Source organism: Andrena cerasifolii, chromosome 7 (assembly GCF_050908995.1).
Source record: "Andrena cerasifolii isolate SP2316 chromosome 7, iyAndCera1_principal, whole genome shotgun sequence".
In the NCBI taxonomy this organism is placed as follows: domain Eukaryota; kingdom Metazoa; phylum Arthropoda; class Insecta; order Hymenoptera; family Andrenidae; genus Andrena; species Andrena cerasifolii.
This window is the reverse complement of record NC_135124.1, coordinates 14,258,964-14,276,862: the sequence shown is the minus strand read 5'-3', so window position 1 is coordinate 14,276,862 and position 17,899 is coordinate 14,258,964. Positions and strand designations below refer to the sequence as shown.

Sequence of the window (17,899 nt, the reverse complement as noted above, 5' to 3'; positions counted from 1 at the left end):
CGGGAGGGGATGAACCGCGGCGAAGAGGGAAATAGAACGGTGGTGCATCTGTTCGGGCAGATTACGAGGTATTTCTCGTGGGAGAACGAGGGGTGGTTAACCCTCTTCTTCCAGCTCGTTCCCGTTCATCGCGCTCCTCTTTCAGCTGCAACAATCGCGGAAAATACGGCAGCGGAGGGCGGTGAGGGAGTGAGGGGAGGGAGAGAGAGAGAGACGGAAGGGTGGAAGATATCTGAAGAGAATGAAAGGCTGAAACTGGGTGAAGTTCGACGGATCGGAAATGCGCTGCAGAGTATTCGTGATAATTTGCATCGACGTTATCGGCTATCCCTCTATCGATTCTATCGCACGGCCTCGATATTTTAATCGTTCGGCCGGGGAGGACTTGAATCGTGCTTGTAGCGGAGTTCTTGCTTTTCGGAGAGGGACGGCGGGGAAGCGAAGTTATTCGGGCTTGTTTTATTAGGATTCTTCGCTACCGTACTCTTTATTTTCCTCATTCACTCCCGCGTTCGTTCGCTCTCTTTTTATCCGCTCGACGCATTCGTTTCATTCGTTTACTCGTTCCATTACGCGGTCCAATGGACGGTATATTTTTCGCTTGAAAATAATACACTTGACACGCCGGTTGGGTAGATTTCATTATTCGAAATTTCTGTTATTTTCGTTGAATCGATATTGCGTTCGATTGCAAACAACAATCTCGTAAAAGGAATATTGGAACACTGTTCCAGATTGTTATTCGTTATTTTGCTTCAAATAATGCACCCCCCAATTCTGCACGGTAGTGACATCAATAACTAAATATTGCCTCGATGGCAAATATTTCACGATCTTCCAACCGTGAAATCCCTCAAAGCAGCTCTCCGAACAGTAGAAAAAAAAAAATACGAACACCAACAATTCAGGGCTGGCTCCCGATGATTACCGTGCGGGGATCGAATTGTTCTCGCTGTTCCACGAATATATAAAAAGGAAAACAGGGTAGAGCGGTGGGCCGGTTTCGAAGATCGCCATGCAAATTTGGAAGGAGAGGCCGTCGCCTATTCCCTGGTGGCCATTTGGTATTCATATCGGTCGCTCGCGGCCGCGAGACCCGTCTTTTGCACAGCAGCATGTGGAATAATACATAACAGACGACCAGAGAACGTATCCACGGGGCTGCTTCGATAAATATTGCATAGTTGCCTCCCCCCTCTCGAATTTCAAGCATACGCTGCGCAAATCCCACCCGCCGTAAACAAGGAACACGAAAACCTTTCCCGGCCGAATCTGCGTAAACATAATCGCGCGGCCCCCTTCCCTGCAATCGCACACATCCACCGGGTTAATATCCGGAAGATTTCCGCGATGACTTCAGGGAACCAGGGCTTGGAGCAGTCGTCGAAACTTGAGCGGCCTAATTAGCTGAACGAGTTAGCATAACAAGCACGGTCGGTCGACTAAATTAAGTCAACTCACCCGTTCCCCGGACCCCACGTACATATCCCCGCGTTTCACAGAATTCAGACCGCTCCCTCTCCATATTGAAACGTGGCCTTTAAGGGGGTATACCTGTTTGAACCCTCGGAAAATGTGTACATTTTGTGGATTTTTTAACAAGGCAACGGCTTGACGAAGATTTCCCGTTTTTTTACCATCTTTGCATAGTATTATGAACTACTTAAAAAAAAAGTTTCAGTTAAAAAACTATTGTTTTTCGGAAGTTATGCGTTTATATATCCGAAAGTCTCTCGATTTTATACGGCTAAACGGTGGGCTTGAAAACAGCTGTATGTCGTGTGTGAAATAAAAAACAATAAAATCCTCTTATAAAGTATGTCAATAGCTATCGTCCAACAGGCGCGAATTGAAAATTTTGAAAAATAAAGAAATGGTGAGAGATCAAAGGTACAGTTGCATTTTTCTAAGAGAAAAAAGCACCTTTTTCTTTATAAATTATAAACGAGGAATCGGAATGAAAAAAGCCCTCGTTGGACGATGTGGAATCTTATTACGATCCTGCATGCAAAATTGGAAGTGAATTGGTTGAACGTAGCGCGACTTTTTAGGCCCACCGTTTAGCCGTCTAAAATCGAGAGACTTTTGGATATATATGCATAACTTCCGAAAAACAATAATTTTGTAACTGAAACTTTTTTTTTAAGTAGTTCATAATACTATGCAAAGATAGTAAAAAAACGCGAAATCTTCATCAACCCGTTGACTTGTAAAAAAATCCACAAAATGTACACAGTTTCCGAGGGTTCAAACGGGTATACCCCCTTAAATTCGTATTAAAGGATTCGAGGTCGCGCGGCAGAGGGGGTGGCAGACGTCCCCGCCTAAGCTTGCCTCGTAATAATTCCATTTGCGACACGTCCTTCCTCGTTTGAGGATCCAGAACACGGAATATCCTGGCCAGCTGAGCGGGAGGTATTATTTAATGGTAGAACTTCAGCTGGTCGAAAGGAAATTAGCCTTAAGCGAGCCGCGTTGTTAGAAACGAGGGGGCAAGGGCGCTGGAGGATCTTTCATTTATGCAGTGGAGGCTGTATGAATAGACGAACAAAGGAGGGAGAAAAATAAAAATAACAGGAGCTCTTTGCCTCCGTCAATATCGTATTCTCGAAATGTCTCGCCACCAACGTTCCGCCACTCGAAAGTAATTCCCCGTGAGCATCGAAAAACTATCGCGCGGCGGGGTGTCCAGCCGCAGAATGGATCGTCCGGTTTAAAATTCTCCGGGGCATGTGGACGCGAGCTGGTCCACCGGAGCAGCCGCGAGGAGGAGGCTGCTCGACGAAGCGGGCCGTAATCGCGCCGCCATCGGAAACGGAGAATGCGGTTGACATTGCTTCCGTGATAAGGCTCGTACGTTCTTGGCACGGCTGCGTGCAGCCTCCGTTTAACAGTACGTGTGCCGTTATTGGGAGGCAACTGCTCGTTACACGGTAACTGACTCGATGTCAGCACACTGGCGCCCACAGGGGCAGGCCCGCACGGGAGGCACGCGTTAAAGGAGCACGCTGCTATTCCACGCAATTAACATGCTATTACTACTTAGTGCGCTGTGTCATTCGCGGCGCCAACTGGCCTGCAGCGACGAGAACGCGACAATTCTACCGAGTTCTATGAATAATAACAGCAAACACTGCAACTACTGCGAACGTCTGCCGTTACAGTTGCGAGGGACTCTGGCGGGAAAATGGTCGTTTAGTGAGCGAGCTGGTAAAAGTGAGAGAATCGGCTGGGGCGAAATTGTAGTAATAAAGTGGCCTTGATTGGGCAATTGATTTTGTTGAAAATTTAACGGAATAATATATCTCTGACCATTGAAAGGTTAAAGCTACCCTGGTCCAGTAACTCGATTCTTCTTTCACCCCAGCGTGCTCCGAGTATTATTATTATTATTATTATTATTAACGGGAATCCCTTTGGTGTACAGAAATACACAATTATTACCATTATTACATAGAATAATATAAATTATATAATAATATTTTTACATAAAAATAAGAGAAATAAATAAATTATAAATTTTATTAATAATATAAATTTAATAATAATATTTTTACATAAAAATAAGAGAAAGAAATAAAATATATACATATATATATATATATATATATATATATATATATATAAAATAATAACATAAAATAAAATAAAATAACAAAGATAAAAATGCCTAATCACGGAGCAAGAGAAAATTTACGATAGAAGATGCCTAAATAAATGCGTTCGGAACCGGTCAAGCGAACCTGTAAACAGGTCAATGGCATCACAGCACCGATTCCACTCATCCATCGCACGGTTTATTAATGGCGGAGTATCGTATCAGTTTATTCCGAACAGAATGGACGATAAAGACAGCGCAGGCGATCGTTCCCCGCAGGTCGCGAGATTCGAACGGGGCTTCGTGCCGGATCCACTGGCGAAGCTGGATTCCCCCGTCGCGACGGGCAAAGTTAATTAAGTCGGGCGACAACCAGGACACCCTCCTCCACCGTACGTGTTTCTTTGCGTCGCGGGATTGCTCGGCGGCGACCGCGGGCTCAGTTAACGAGCAATTAATACACCGTTAAATGCGATCTACTAAAATGATAAGATCGTAAAAGGCGCGCTGCTCTCCCGCGGGTGTGTTGTCAGAATTTCGTTACCCTGCGCGCGGAATGTAATAACGTACGCGAAGGGGATTTGCAACGTCGTTGTAAAGGGAGATAATTACCGCGTAGCGTGGACGTGGCGCAGAATTTCTTACTGAATAAGACACTTTGGAGAAGCAGTTGTTGGCGGGGTGCGATATTAGCCTCGGAGGATCTTCGAGGACCGATAGACAGCTGGTAGAACTCGTTGGGAAGGTTGCTTCCTAGAGATACGCTGCGCGCAAGTAGTAGCGGTCCGTCGTTAGTCAGCCGCAGGCACTGGACTACCACTGATGCGCTTTTACTACGCAATTTCTGGTGATTCTCTGGTGTATGGGAATTGCTGGAGTTTCGTGGCAGTATTGTTGAACACCGTGGTATGATAATTCGTGTATAAAATGGCCGCTCAAGGGGGATGAAGCAGTAAACGCAAACTCGTTTGTAAATCTGTAGAGTGGAATCAGGACTGACCCTGGCCGTTCCGATTGATCGTTCCGATCTGAGTGCGGATTTAGAGGCCGAAAACGAGACAGCTACTTTGCCAAGGGCAGTAATGCCAATGGCATTACGTCTGCCGTTATTAGGTGCAAACTGCTCGTTACAGTGTAAACTTCATTCCCGGTCTACCGTGTTTGGGACGTACACTTACCAGCGCGTATCATCTGCGCACGTGTGTGAGCAGGGAACTAATACCATTCAACATAATTAGCGTTACCCATTATGATCAAAACTTGCAGTCCACGGGGCCGGGGTCTCTGTCGTGTGATAAACAGGGCGAACGTCGATACGTCAGCGTTAAGTCAATAGTTGGGTAATTACGACGCGGTAATTATTGGAAACGTTTGAGTGCCGCGGACTTGCCGGGGACCCTTTCTGTTTTTAATTATTCCTCCCCCTCGGGACGGCTAGGATGTTTTTCCTCTTTAATTTCGAGCACGAAGTACTTCGATAATCTCGCCACGTTCGAAGAGCAGATGCGCAAGCAGCAAAATCTGGTCTCTGTACAGAATATCCCTGCGTTTCGATCGACGTAAGTTGCGAAATTCGTTTCGTCCGGGGAATTCTCTTTGACCGGGGTGCTCTCGCCACGGAACGAAAATTTTTCCACGAAAATTCAAGGTTGACTGATCTATCAGGATCTTCGGGAATAAAGGATGCGTTGAAAATAAACGTCTTTGCCCGAGTTCCCTCGAGTTTCCGAATTCCTCGAAGCCCCGGCTACTCTGATCCAGACTAGACTGCTGAAATATTTAAATCCGTCCCACCGAAACGTATCTTTGGCAGGAGGGAAGGGTGAACCGTCCACCGCGAGCCCCTCAGGTTTTCTTTAATTCCGCATACTGGCTCGATATCCAGAGTTCGTGAATGGTTTATGCCTTGGGGGCGCAGTTCCGACGAGCGAACCTAGTTTGTGTGTCTTCTGAGTAAATAAGTAGCTCGGCTACCCAGTTTTGTCGCCTAGAAAACTTGGATATTTCGTAGCAGTGGTTCTCCATGCAGCGGAGACACCATTCCACCTTCAACGATCCACCATAACTTCTTCTTATAATAATTTTGTCAGAAGATCGTTACGAACTACTGCCTCGAAGGGTGCCGTGAAAAAATCCCCCCGTACCCGAGGCCATGCGTTGATCGAAGGGGATCAGTAATTAGGAAACGAGTGGTAATTACTGATAAGCAGCTAGCTAGCTCCTGGAATCGTAGATGGAGTCACGTAGACGCCTAAACAGGCTCGCGTTAATTGGAAACCGCGATACGTTGGAGGTCCCTTGGATGTTCCGCGCCCCAACGTTTAGGTAATTAGGTGGGCGCCATGTTTGCACGGCTCTCCGCTGTTGCGATGCGCCGTCAGACAAGTTCCTTCGACTAATACGATCGATGTTTACTTTGCTGTTACAGTTGGACAGGTTCAAAGAGCCGCCGGCGTTCGGGCCCATGTGCGATCTCCTTTGGTCGGACCCTCTGGAGGACTTTGGCAACGAGAAGAACGCGGACCACTTCTCTCACAACAGCGTCAGGGGTTGTTCGTACTTTTACAGGTGAGAAACAGCCGTTCCGCCACCGAACTTCACCGGCCCCTTCGATTTCCACAGGAAAGTTCCACTCGAAGCTCCATCGCCTGAGAGTGTTTCATTCCCAATCGCTACCAGCGCGCAACCTAAATTCTACGACGGCGAATCATTAATCTATACCAGTTTGAAGGAGACCCTGCGGTTTTCACGCAACTTTTTCCACCCCTCTTCCGTTCCATCCAGAAACTTCTCGCGCCAGCGTTCTCTACGTGCTCGTTTCACTCGTCCTCATCTTCCCGCGCGCGTCTCCCTTTTTCCCTTTTTCCCTCGGTCGTTATCCCATTCGCCGAGTAATTACCCGGTCGTTTGTTCCGGCCGCGATCGCGCGGCGCGAATGCAGCCAACTTCGGGGCAAGTTCCGGCCGGAAGTTCCTCTTCTATCTGCGCCCCCGGCCGCACTCCCCTTCCCCGCTGTCCGGGGAAATTAATAACAATCGTCGGAGCCACGTGCGTCCCGTCCTGTCAACGAAACAGCCCCGGCTAGAGACACGGCGAGTTTCTTTCTGCTGGGACGATTTCGAATGTCCTCGATAAAAGTTTCAAACGCCGGCCACCTCCGTCGCCGCACTTCTTCTTCCGTTCGAAGGTCTGTCGAGGAAACTTGGTAATTTCATTGCCGCGTAAAGAAAGGAACTTTTAAGTCGTCGCTTCGTGCGTGTTGCGACGAAACTACTGTGCAACACTTTTGGAAAACAGCTTCGGGCTACTACGTCGGCGAGTGAGATAATCTTTGGTTCAGAGGAAGAGTTTGTTAATGTATTAGATAATAATCGCTTTAACCCTCTAGTGCAGAAATTTTTAATTCACTTGGAAATTTAGACTAGTCTAATTCGGGGATGAAAAGACCGAATCCGATGTGCTGTTTTCAATTTGGAGGACGTCGTCTGGGCTCCCCAGGGCAGCTTTCTGTGTCACCGCCTTAAGGCGGGATCATGTAGCAAGTACAACAAATGTAGTGTTCTTTTTATAAAATAAATACTTTATTTTTAATGAAAAACTTTGAAAAATGTTCAAAGAAATATAAATTTATGATATATAATGTTATTGGGCCGGAATAATCATGTATATATATATACCACATTTCATGAACAGCGAAAAGAGCGAAGAGGTGCACAAGTAAAATTTTCACGCATCAATTATTAGGGTGATAAACTAACACTCTGACTAACTTAGGATGATCCACTAATATAATACCGCCTTAAGGCGGCTACCGGCCTCACTTCACAGGTGTAAATTATTTTCTGCTTTCAAATCTTTATTCCATTCGATAGATCACTACACAAACTACTTACCAATAATTTTCTTTTAGCTGCACAGTGTCGGGAAGTATTTTATTCAATTTTTTTACTTTCACAAATAATTTTCGCAGCATGCTTAGCTCAAAAGTGCACTTCAAACTAGATTTCTGTCAAATCGAAACGTCAGATTGACGTGTTTCTTAGGCTAATATATGCGGTGTGGCAATACTGTTAAGGCTGGCAACTGAGAATTCTGAAAAAAAATTATAGGCGCCCAGCTCCTGGATTAAACAAGTGCCCGCCTTAAGACAGGCGTATGCACTAGAGGGTTAAAGAGTATGCACCGTGCGAAGCGAGAGGTGCAAGTGGTCGCAGCGTAGATTCCTCGCGGCCGTCCGACCAGTCACGCGCCTTTTCTACTTGGAATCCCTGCAGGCACGCCGCGACTGGGCTCCGTTTAAATTCATTCGCGCTACTTACGAGTTACTTTCGTCTCAATCGTCCACGCCTGACGTTATATTGATCTGCGCTACTGAAGCCGCGTAACACTTTAATAACGAGGTTAATTAACCTGAAATTCGAGCGGCTCGTTTATCGCGGAATATTGAAAGGGAGGATTCTATATGGTCGTCGTGTTTTATTAGTTCTGTTAAAGTGGGGAAGTCTTCTGGAAAGGAGACGGCTCGCCAAGTCTCGAGAGACAAACGAACCCCTCGACCCGAATCACCCGGAAGTTCGCTTCATTTCGCCAGTAACAGAGTAGCCTGTCCCTCGTAGGCCAGCGGGGGGGCGAATCTTGCGGGTCCGGCGCACGTCTGTCCAGCCTTTCGAAAACTCTCCCGTCTGTTAACCGCTTCATTAATCATTGTCCCGGTGTGAACGACGTCTAACGGTCGTTAGCGACCTTGCTGCTCGCCTGGAGCGTTTCTAGCGGCCCTTGGCCAGGTCAGTTATAGGCGAGCGAAAAAGGTCAGTCGTCTGACGTCTGCCGCTTAATTTGTTTACACGAGCCCGCTCCGTGGACGCCGCGACGACCTTCGGGGCCAGGGTTTATCACCGTCGAACTCGCAAGTTCGAAAAAGGGAGATCGAAGGAACCTCTGCCGTGACTACTCTAGAGAATATCAAAGAAACAAGTGCACTCTGCCTCCGCTCGCGATCGCCAATCAATTTCGCGGATCCTCCAAAGAGAGCTTCGTTTAATAGCGGTGTGCTAGTATGCTCGGTCGTTATTCGGGCGCCTGTCGTCGTTCGATTTCCTTTGGTACACCGAACCGTTTCCAGCAGGATCGATTGGCGGGACGACCCCCGTCACACGACGATGATTTATCGGCCGCATTATAATTTACAAATGCTCGAGGACCGTGGCTCCGTTATCGCGTTCGATCGCCGGATAAAATTACTCCTTGAGAGAGTTATCACGGATTTTCGCGTGCAACCTCGCGTGCGGCAGCGCCGGCGAAATTGTCGGGGGGAGCGTTTCAGGCCTCCGTTGCGCCCGACTTCCGGCCAACCTTCTAACGAATTTCACGTACGGCTCGTACGTGGGCCTATGGTTTAATTTAACCGTCCAGTTATCTTTTACCAGGGCAGTCTTTTTTTATAGGGAATCTAAGTCGAATTCGCGAAATGGCGTGGCAAATTGAAATGGTCCCCGACCCCTCAGCTGGATAGTCGGTGTCGCAAGAAGGGAGGGCTAATTTCGACGCGGAATCGTGAGGGGATCGTGGAAAAGATGCTCGATCCCTCGAGCAGACCCGCGCGTTTCTTGTCGCCCCTCTCGAATGGGGGTTACCGCGTTTACGAGGGTGGAATAAAACGTCGCGGAGCCACATAAGGCAGTCAGTTCTGGGGCGAGGTTTTACGAGGGTCCATCTCCCGGTATCCCATGACGAGAAGGTGGCAGGCACCTCGAACGGTTTCTTTATAGCGCCGCGACCATTACGGAATTGCCACTGGAGCCGCGTTCGCGAAGCGTCCCTCGTATATTACCACCCCGGTGGACCGGGAGCCTGTCTCGCCATTTTGCGATTGCACTTTCCCCCGTCCGGCTGACACCGAGTAATTCCGCGTCGACCTTCGCGCCTCCGCGACGCTTCAAGTTTCTCTGCCGGACAGACGAGTTGTTTTAATGAAAACGAGGAGCCATCCAGGGGCGCCGTAATTCTCCCGTGCAAGTTTAATCTCGCTCGCGTATTCTTCCGCGGCGCTTTTCCGCCCGGCGTTCCGCCTTCCTCCCTTTCCCCGTGCTTAATTCTTCCGCCGCAGAATTACCAATTAGCAGGCGAAACGTTTAGGGCGCGTGTTCGGAATAGGAGAAAGGCTGCTTCCTCTGTTCATACTCCGAGGAGCGAAGGGTTCCCCGTGTGTGCGCACCGACGATCAGTGATGTAGCACCGTGGTTGGCGCGGCGATCTACCGGGCGGACCGTCTCGCAGTGGTTCCAAAGTGCCTCAACCGATTTTTGATTTTTTTCTGCTCGTTATGTCGGGGATTAAATTTGCTAAAAACAGTAGTTTTCCAAAATTTTCTTCAGCGATTAAAAAACAATCCTGAACTCTTGGTTCCGAAACAACGAGTTTATTAACCAGTATTTTTCATTTAGTTAGTCTTCTTCCATATATTCTACATCTTCTTTATAATTAAACAAAAGATATTTTGCGTCTTTTTCAAGTGCAACGGACGGAGTTGGCCATTGGGACCTCAAAATCGAAATTAAAGGATCCGATGAAATTAATAAATTATGCATTATACCAAGTTTTCTTTTAAGTACCAACTGAATTAGCAATTAAAGATTTTACTTAAAAAAAACTACTTAGATAAGCAAAATCTTATCAAATTAACCCCAAAGATTGTTCTACTAAGGTTTTCATCCAACTTTGTCAGAAAAAAGATAGAAAAAACATGTTCTGGTGGCAATTCAGGTATTTGATATCGTAGCAAATTTAATCCCCGACAAAACGAGCAAAAAAAAAATAAAAAATCGGTTGAGAATTGACGGAGACACGGAATGTTGTCCACAAAAAGGCAGTTTGTAACCACTGTGCGTCTGACCCTTGACGATTGTGTTTGCAGTTACGCGGCGTGCTGCGACTTCCTGCAGAACAACAACCTCCTCAGCATCATAAGGGCACACGAGGCGCAGGACGCTGGCTACCGTATGTACCGGAAGTCCCAGACGACGGGCTTCCCGTCGCTAATCACCATCTTCAGCGCGCCCAACTACCTCGACGTTTACAACAACAAGGTGAGCAACCGCCCCGGGGGATCTTTAATTCCGTCAGACGAATCTATGTGTTAATTCGCCTTTTGATCATGTTCTAAGTCCACAGAGGGTGTTACTGGCCGAAAAGTGGCCCCACTTAACAGGTTAATTGCCCCTATATTGATATCGCTCCTCTCCTACGTCGAACACCTTCCAGATTCTCATTCGCAGAATAGGCGAGCTCCTCTTGTCTCGAATACTATCACGCGCCGGTGTTGCATTTACAGGCGGCCGTCCTGAAGTACGAGAACAACGTGATGAACATCAGGCAGTTCAACTGCTCGCCGCACCCCTACTGGCTTCCCAATTTCATGGACGTATTCACGTGGTCCCTGCCGTTCGTAGGTGAGAAAGGTGAGGGTGTCGTTCTTTCTATTGTCGCTTGGCAGCTGCGCTTAGAACCCCGCTGCCGCGGAGCTGGTTAATCGGGAGTGACTGATCCGTGCGTTCCTCGTTTCGTTCCCGCAGTGACAGAGATGCTGGTGAACGTGCTGAACATCTGTTCGGACGACGAGCTGATGAGCGACGGCGACGACGGGCTGGAAGAAGGTAATGTCCACTATCACCGTTCACCTCTGCCCCCCCTCTTTAATTACGATCATATTTCTTGCAGAGACTCGTCTTTCGTTCTTTCCAATTTTCTTTCTCCTCTTTTTGATATTCGGCGTTTACTGGTCCCTCTTACATCGTGATCAGAGTGTTCTTTCCTGTGCACCTCGTTTGCCGTTTAAACGATTAACAGATTGAAAGGGTCGCCTCGTTTCGGACACTTCTTCAGCGCCGTCGCGGCTTTCTGTTTCGCGTGAAGATATTCAGACGTGTTCCTCCTTCCCCTCAGAGGAGTTAGATATTTCTGAAACAGCGGTTTGAAGCCGCTTCGTGGCGCCCGTTGGAGAAGTACCCGAAGGCTATTCTTTTCCGACCTGTTCCTTCCGAAGCGATCTACCAATGTTTCTCTGTCGAATTAAAGCCACCCAAAGGGGCGCAAGCTTCGGCTAAATCGTCGAGCGAGTCTCGGCGCTCTAAGCACGATTTAAGAGAGGCCACGTTGTAGTCTTCGGGAACGCGAGGATTCATTCTCCCGTGGTGGTGCGTCGGAACGCGAGATGCCGGGGACGCTTTTACCAATGAAAAACGATGCAACCGTCGTTCCCCTTCGCCGTCGGTTTTTGAATCGTCGCGTTCGCCCCGAAAGGAGGATCGATCGCGTGACTGCAAAGATTCGATAACGCCGAGCTTCCAGTTCGCTGGAGAGAGCGCCCCTTCTCCCGGTAATGTCTCGCCGACTCGCTCTGTTCTTTCCCTTCTTGATTCGTTTTGCGACACGGCCAACGAACCGAGCGTCTTTTTCTTCCAATCAAACGACGCGTTCTTTCCTACTGGGTAGCCCGATGGGAAGATAAATGGCCCCGGATTCGGGAATTAAAAAATCACCGTGGAGGAATGTGGGGGTGTAAGTTCGAACGTAATAAGAAATTCCACTAGCGATAGTCTTTCGCTGAACACTGCCTGGAAATTGATTACTACGCGACTGCAGTCCGAATCTTGGAAGAAAAGTACGTTTGGCGTTCAAAAAGTAATTTCTCTTTGCGGTCACGCCTCGATGCTCCTCAGACGCAGAAGATTAAGAAGAAAAAAGAGTGTAATACATACATGTATATATATATATCTGAGGACCTGCATCCGCGACTTTCCGGAATTTGCCTCGATTACTCGATTTCTCTACGCCCTTCGTTACGAGCCACCTGCTACGGCCGCACCTCTTTCAAAATTTCACCCCCTCCCGGGAGACGAACAATCGAACCGTTTGTCCTTTCCGCGCGCGCATACGTTCTTTTGAGAAACCCGTCACGGCGAATTTCGAGACTCTGTACCGCCCCCACCCTGGCCCCCCTAAACCCTCCACCGAATAGATTTGTACGCGGGACCCGCGCCCCCCTCACCGCCCACGCGCGAAAGAAAAGAAACGAAATCGAGAAAAAGAACGCCCCACCCTCTCCCCCCCCCCCACGCGAAATACGCCCCCGCCCGGTGTTCGATTGCTCGGAGGAAGATCTTTGAATTTTCTTTCTGTTTCCATTTTTCACCCGCTGCACCGGACAGATGGTAAGAAGCGCCACTCGACTCTTCTAATCGTCACATTGTTAAGAGCTTCATTGATTATCATTGATTTTTTCCTTTAGCGATTTTTTACATAGATAGTGTCAGTGTGTCGAGTTTTCTCTCTATTTGTACATACCTTTTTTCTTTCTGTCTCTGTCTGTCTCTTGTTCCCCGAACGAATTTTTTCTTTTCATCACGCATTCTTTCTCACCGTTTTGTCGCCGCCTGTCGCGTCGCCGTTTCTGCCCGCTCGTCTTTCTCCAGCCCTGTCGGCGGGCGGCGGAAAGAGGGGAGGAGAACGGCCACGGCACACGCGTCTTGTTTTACGGCTGCCCAACCACCGGGTACCGTTTTTGTGTTTTTTCATTTCAATTTTTCATCGCCATCGATCGCATCGCGCCCGCGCCATTTGTACGTACGATTCACCCTGTTTTTTTCTCTCTCTCTCACATTTCTCTCTGCTCTGTCTGTCTCTGTCTTCTCTTCACATTTCTTGGTTCGTGCATCTCCTCGCATCAAGGTACGAGAGATTTTTTCTACTTTTTTCCCCCTGACTCTCTCTCTATCTCTCTATCTCTCTCTCTCTCTATCTCTATTTCTCTATCTATCTCTATTTCTCTATCTATCTCTCTATCTCTCTATCTCTCTCTCTTTCTCTATTTCCATCTATCTCTTCTGACTGTCTTTATCTATCTGTCTTTCCGTGTTTATATCTATCTTTCTATATCCCGATATAAAGATACATATAAATCTACATGTGTGTGTGTACGTATCCTACGTACTTCGAGTGGCACACGGCCTGAGCTCTCGACGTCGTCACCGGTAGACTCTCATTTTCTGCATCGTTGCGATCATAGATCCATAGAAGAGATACCCTGTCACCGTGGCTCGGCCGCGTCCATTCCAGATGGTGCCGTTTTTTTTCCGCGAGAGCCGTCTAATCTCTCAGCAGAGAAAGTCCAAAGCCTGGAGCAGCATCCAAGAGTTCGGAATTTAACCAAAGAAAGAGACACGTAGTATAGACAGTTGCGCACCATCTTGGACGCCGCAGCCACGTGAACCACGGATGCAGCGATCGGCCGGGAGCCGATCCCCGCTACGTTCGAGCGTACGTCCGGGCCGAGGGTGGTTAACATACTTACTTTCGGCGTCGCTCGGGACACGATATCTCTGCGTGGCCCCCTTTCGTTTCTCTGATTTATTCCGCTCGTCTCTGTGTACCATTGTCCGAGTTTCCGTAGTCGATTTTACTTTCTCTCGTGTCACGTCCATCCCCCAGCCCGCTGGCCCACTTCTACCCCCCCCCTGCACTGTACGTTCTTCTTCTTCTTCTTCTTTTTTTTCTTTTTTAATCCGTCCTCGTCGAGTACACGGTGCACAGATCGCTCCCCACCCTGGACCCCGGTCGATGGCGTTGCTCGAGCTGCCGAAACTCTGAGGAACATGGCGCGAAATATTCAAGCGAAGCGGGAGGACGATCGAGAAACGATCCATCCCCCGGAGTCCACGGAGACGATACTGGATGGAGCCCCGCGAACCAGCGATGTCCCCCCGGGAAAGTTAGGCTGTCACGTCGCGAAAGAAACAGAGAACGAAAGATCCAGTTTCCCAGGGCGGCTCGATCGTCGATATGAATCGTCGTGGAAACGTAGCATCCTCCCCCGCCCCGCCCCCAAGGTCCCCAGCCCCAAACCCCCTGCCCGAAAAAAAAAAACCCACGAAGTTGCACTGATTGTCTTTTATCGTACTCCTTCTCTATTATATTTGTATCAATCACACTGGCCTTGGACTCCTCCTATCTCGGCACGACACTATGCTACTACTACCTTCTACTACTTCTACTACTACTACTTCTACTACTACTTCTACTACTACTACTACTACCACTCAAAACTCCGTTGTTCGGCATACGCAACCCCCGTAAAGTCGCAGCCAAAGTCGTTGTCCAAAAAAAGAACGGTAAGTCCCCGTGAGAGCCGACGACTTACTTGACAGCAAAAGTTTTGTTTTTCGTTTTCTTCTTCATTTTTTTTCTCTCTCTCTCTCTCTCTGTTCTTTGAACAAGCCACCAAGTAACCCATCAGACTCTAATCTCATTCGCTGTGCATCGTACACGCGGGCGATATAAATGTACAGCGCAGGATTATATATTTATATCGCGCCCGTTGTAACTTGAACTCCGTTTTCGCCAGTGTCCTTGTTGAGTCTCTTCGTTAGCCGCGGTCGGGTCTCTCGGCGCGTTCTGCTGGGGAGCAGGGGCGGGTGGGAGCAGGAAGCGTTTCTGGGCCGGTGATTAGCGATAATTCCGCGATAGGGTGTTATCTCGAGCCGCGGCGGAGGAACGTTATCGATGTCGTTGGAGCGGGATCGCGCGAGCTCCCGGCGTGCAGCTTACTCTGCGCCGTCGGAGCGTGGCCGCTCGATCGGGAGCCGATACGCGAGGATCCTCGAGAAGTTGCTGAAACGCGGGTTACTCGGGGCGAGGCTGTTAAGGATAAGATCCCGCTTGTCGTTTATTATTCGGGGGAGCGTTCCTCCTGGAGGATCGAGCACGAGTCGTTCTTTTAACGACCCGGACGGAGGAACTCGTTAGGGAGGTCCGAAGTTCCCGGGATGAAAGTTTAGGGGGACGCGGAGGACACCAGCAGAACCGCTTCGTGACGAGGCTCCCGCGCAGGGCCGATCGTTTTCTCACTTGTTTCCGTTCTCTTTGCTCCCGTGTTATAACTTGCGCAATCCCGTGTCATATGGTAACAGTCTCTACCTCGTTGTTCTTTCTTTCCTTTTTGCGCCCGCGCTCTGCAACCAGTTCGAGCCTCTCGACTCGAGGTCGCGGATTAATCAGATTTCATCTCCCCCCCGTTTCTCGTTACTTTGGTTCTTTCTTTCGCCTTCTCTTTTGCATTTCGTTCGACCACCGCCTGTTTTATCCACCCACCCCCTTCTTTACCCCTCTGTATCTACTTTGACACGCTCCGCGTTAACACGATCGCAACTCACAGTCACCAATCGTCTGTTTCGCCGCATCCTCGATCCCCGTCTCGCGCCAGTGATCCACCCACGCCTGGGCTTTCTTAGCCCATCGCCTGCCGCGACTCCTATTTCGGATCCGGGGGAGGGGTTTCCCCCGTAGCGATTGCCAGTGGCAGCTACGCGGTTGCATCTGACAGCTAAAGTTACATCGGGCTTCTACCGAAATCTTCAGTGCTCGAACGAGAGACGGGAGGCTGTGGGCCGTGTAGCTGTCGCTGTAAACGCTAGAATCTTATCCCCCATTCGATGGCGAGTGATGGGCTAGCGAAAGCCGATAGCCGATTCACCGAGTTGGCCCTAGCTAGATCGACTAACTTGTAGCGAAGGCATTCAGACAGAAAGCGTTTCCGCGCGGCGTCCTGTGGTGACCGAGATCCGACGAGGAACGAAACGATCGCAGGACCTTTTAGCCGAGAATTAGGACGCTTATATTAAGCAGAGGCGTGCTGAAAAGAGATGGCCACCGGATACTTCGGATGAAATCGGGACGATCGGGTTCAGAGGTAGCGCGGGAATAATTAGGAGCAGAATCCTCCTGGGGTAGCTTTGAAGATCGTTAAATGTTAATGTAGCAGCATAGGTTAACCGTGGCCTTATTGTTAATCCCTCTCTCGGAGCTGGTTCACGCTGGCCGCGCCGCGAGTCTAATTGCCACCGGTAGAAATAGCGCGCGTAAACCAGACCGAATGAAAATTTAACGCCGTTGCGTAAAACGGGACGTTACGTCTACTGCAGGAACACCCTCGAATCGCATGTTCGGTCGTTATCCCCGAAATCCCGAGGATGAGCCGGACTATACGCGGAAATTTTACGGCCGACCGCTAGATCACCTGGGGAGACCGTTAACGTGTTCTCGGAATAACCATTACCGAACGTGTTGATAGTTCCTCGAAATCCGCGGAACGTGACCCCGCCGGAAAATTAGATACACCTTCGGAGCAGCCGGATTCGTTCCACGGTCCCTCCGACCTCTGCAGTACGCAACCTTAGAAATGGCAACGAGCCGAAGCGTCCCCCGTTTTCTTCTTCAATCGCGCCTGCCCGCGCCCCTCCAGTTCAGGTTAAACGGATTTCCACTCGAGTTTTACAGCTCCTGGGCAGTATTCGAAGCGCGGAACCGTCGATATCGGGCTAGTGTCTCAGTTTCGACTGCAGCGAGCTTTATTCCCGCGTTTTACAGCCTCGCCGTAGAACGCCGCGGCTGCAACCGGCCCCGACGCGTCGTAACAGCGGCCCGAACGATTTCCAGCGGCCTTCCTGCACCCACTCTCCCGGCTTTACGAGCGGGATTCGCGTTCACTGCCTCGAATATCGCGAGAGAGAAAGAGGAGTCGCTTCGGCGGAGCCATTGTCTTATTTGAAAGTCCAAGCTCGCGTACAGGAAGGCTCGCCAAGATTTCGATATTAGGTAGCGAATCGGCGAAGCCCTGTGTCAGTTTCATCGTACAATTTTCACGCGAGCTATAGTTCGAGCGATATCAGATGGCCGCTCAGGATCGCGCTGAACGTGGCTCTTAGTACTTGAATTCTGGCTTCCCATCCTGCTCGCCGTTTAAGAGCGATTGTAGTCGAACGACGTGACGGAGGGCATGCCGTTCGGCGAGTCTAAGCGGCCAATTGATTCTGCCCCGGCTGTAGTAAAAGCACGGAGGGCTTTCCCAGCGTAAGTGCAGCTAGAGTAGCAAAGAAAACAGCCATCGCCTCGGGCCGCTTTCCTCCACTTTCAGTCGCCACGTACTCTACTATACCTCCCTCTCTCTCTCCACGTGTATTTCTATTATTTACTTTTTTCGTTTACCACGGCAAATAGACTGCGACGTCACGAGGACACCCCCGGTACCATCGCTCGGAGCTCCCTTTGCCGCCTCTTCTACCGAACTTTTTTCACTCCCCCCTCGCGCCCCGCTACTCGCGCGGCTACGCGACGCGTCTCCGGGCAGAGCGACGTCTCGACAGGACTCGAACCAACGATCCCTCTCGATCCGCCTCTGTGTAGCTGCTCCTACTCACCCTTTAGAACATCCTGCACGCTATTCTGATCTTTCTATGGCTGCGTTCCCGT

At 49.3% G+C, this 17,899-nt stretch overlaps 1 protein-coding gene across 7 annotated transcripts in view; it reads left to right on the top strand.

Moving 5' to 3' along the window:
• Window positions 1-17,899, top strand: part of LOC143371542 (serine/threonine-protein phosphatase 2B catalytic subunit 2) — a 149,465-nt gene that overhangs the window by 111,296 nt on the left and 20,270 nt on the right. For 6 of the 7 annotated variants that reach the window (XM_076816824.1, XM_076816817.1, XM_076816818.1 and 3 more), the window contains exons 6-9: window positions 6,027-6,166; window positions 10,512-10,683; window positions 10,929-11,055; window positions 11,170-11,250. In XM_076816824.1, the coding sequence (XP_076672939.1) occupies window positions 6,027-6,166; window positions 10,512-10,683; window positions 10,929-11,055; window positions 11,170-11,250 (520 nt within the window). Of the gene's footprint in view, window positions 1-6,026; window positions 6,167-10,511; window positions 10,684-10,928; window positions 11,056-11,169; window positions 11,251-14,730; window positions 14,764-17,899 lie in introns of all 7 variants that reach the window. The other variant, XM_076816819.1, reaches the window with a different exon arrangement.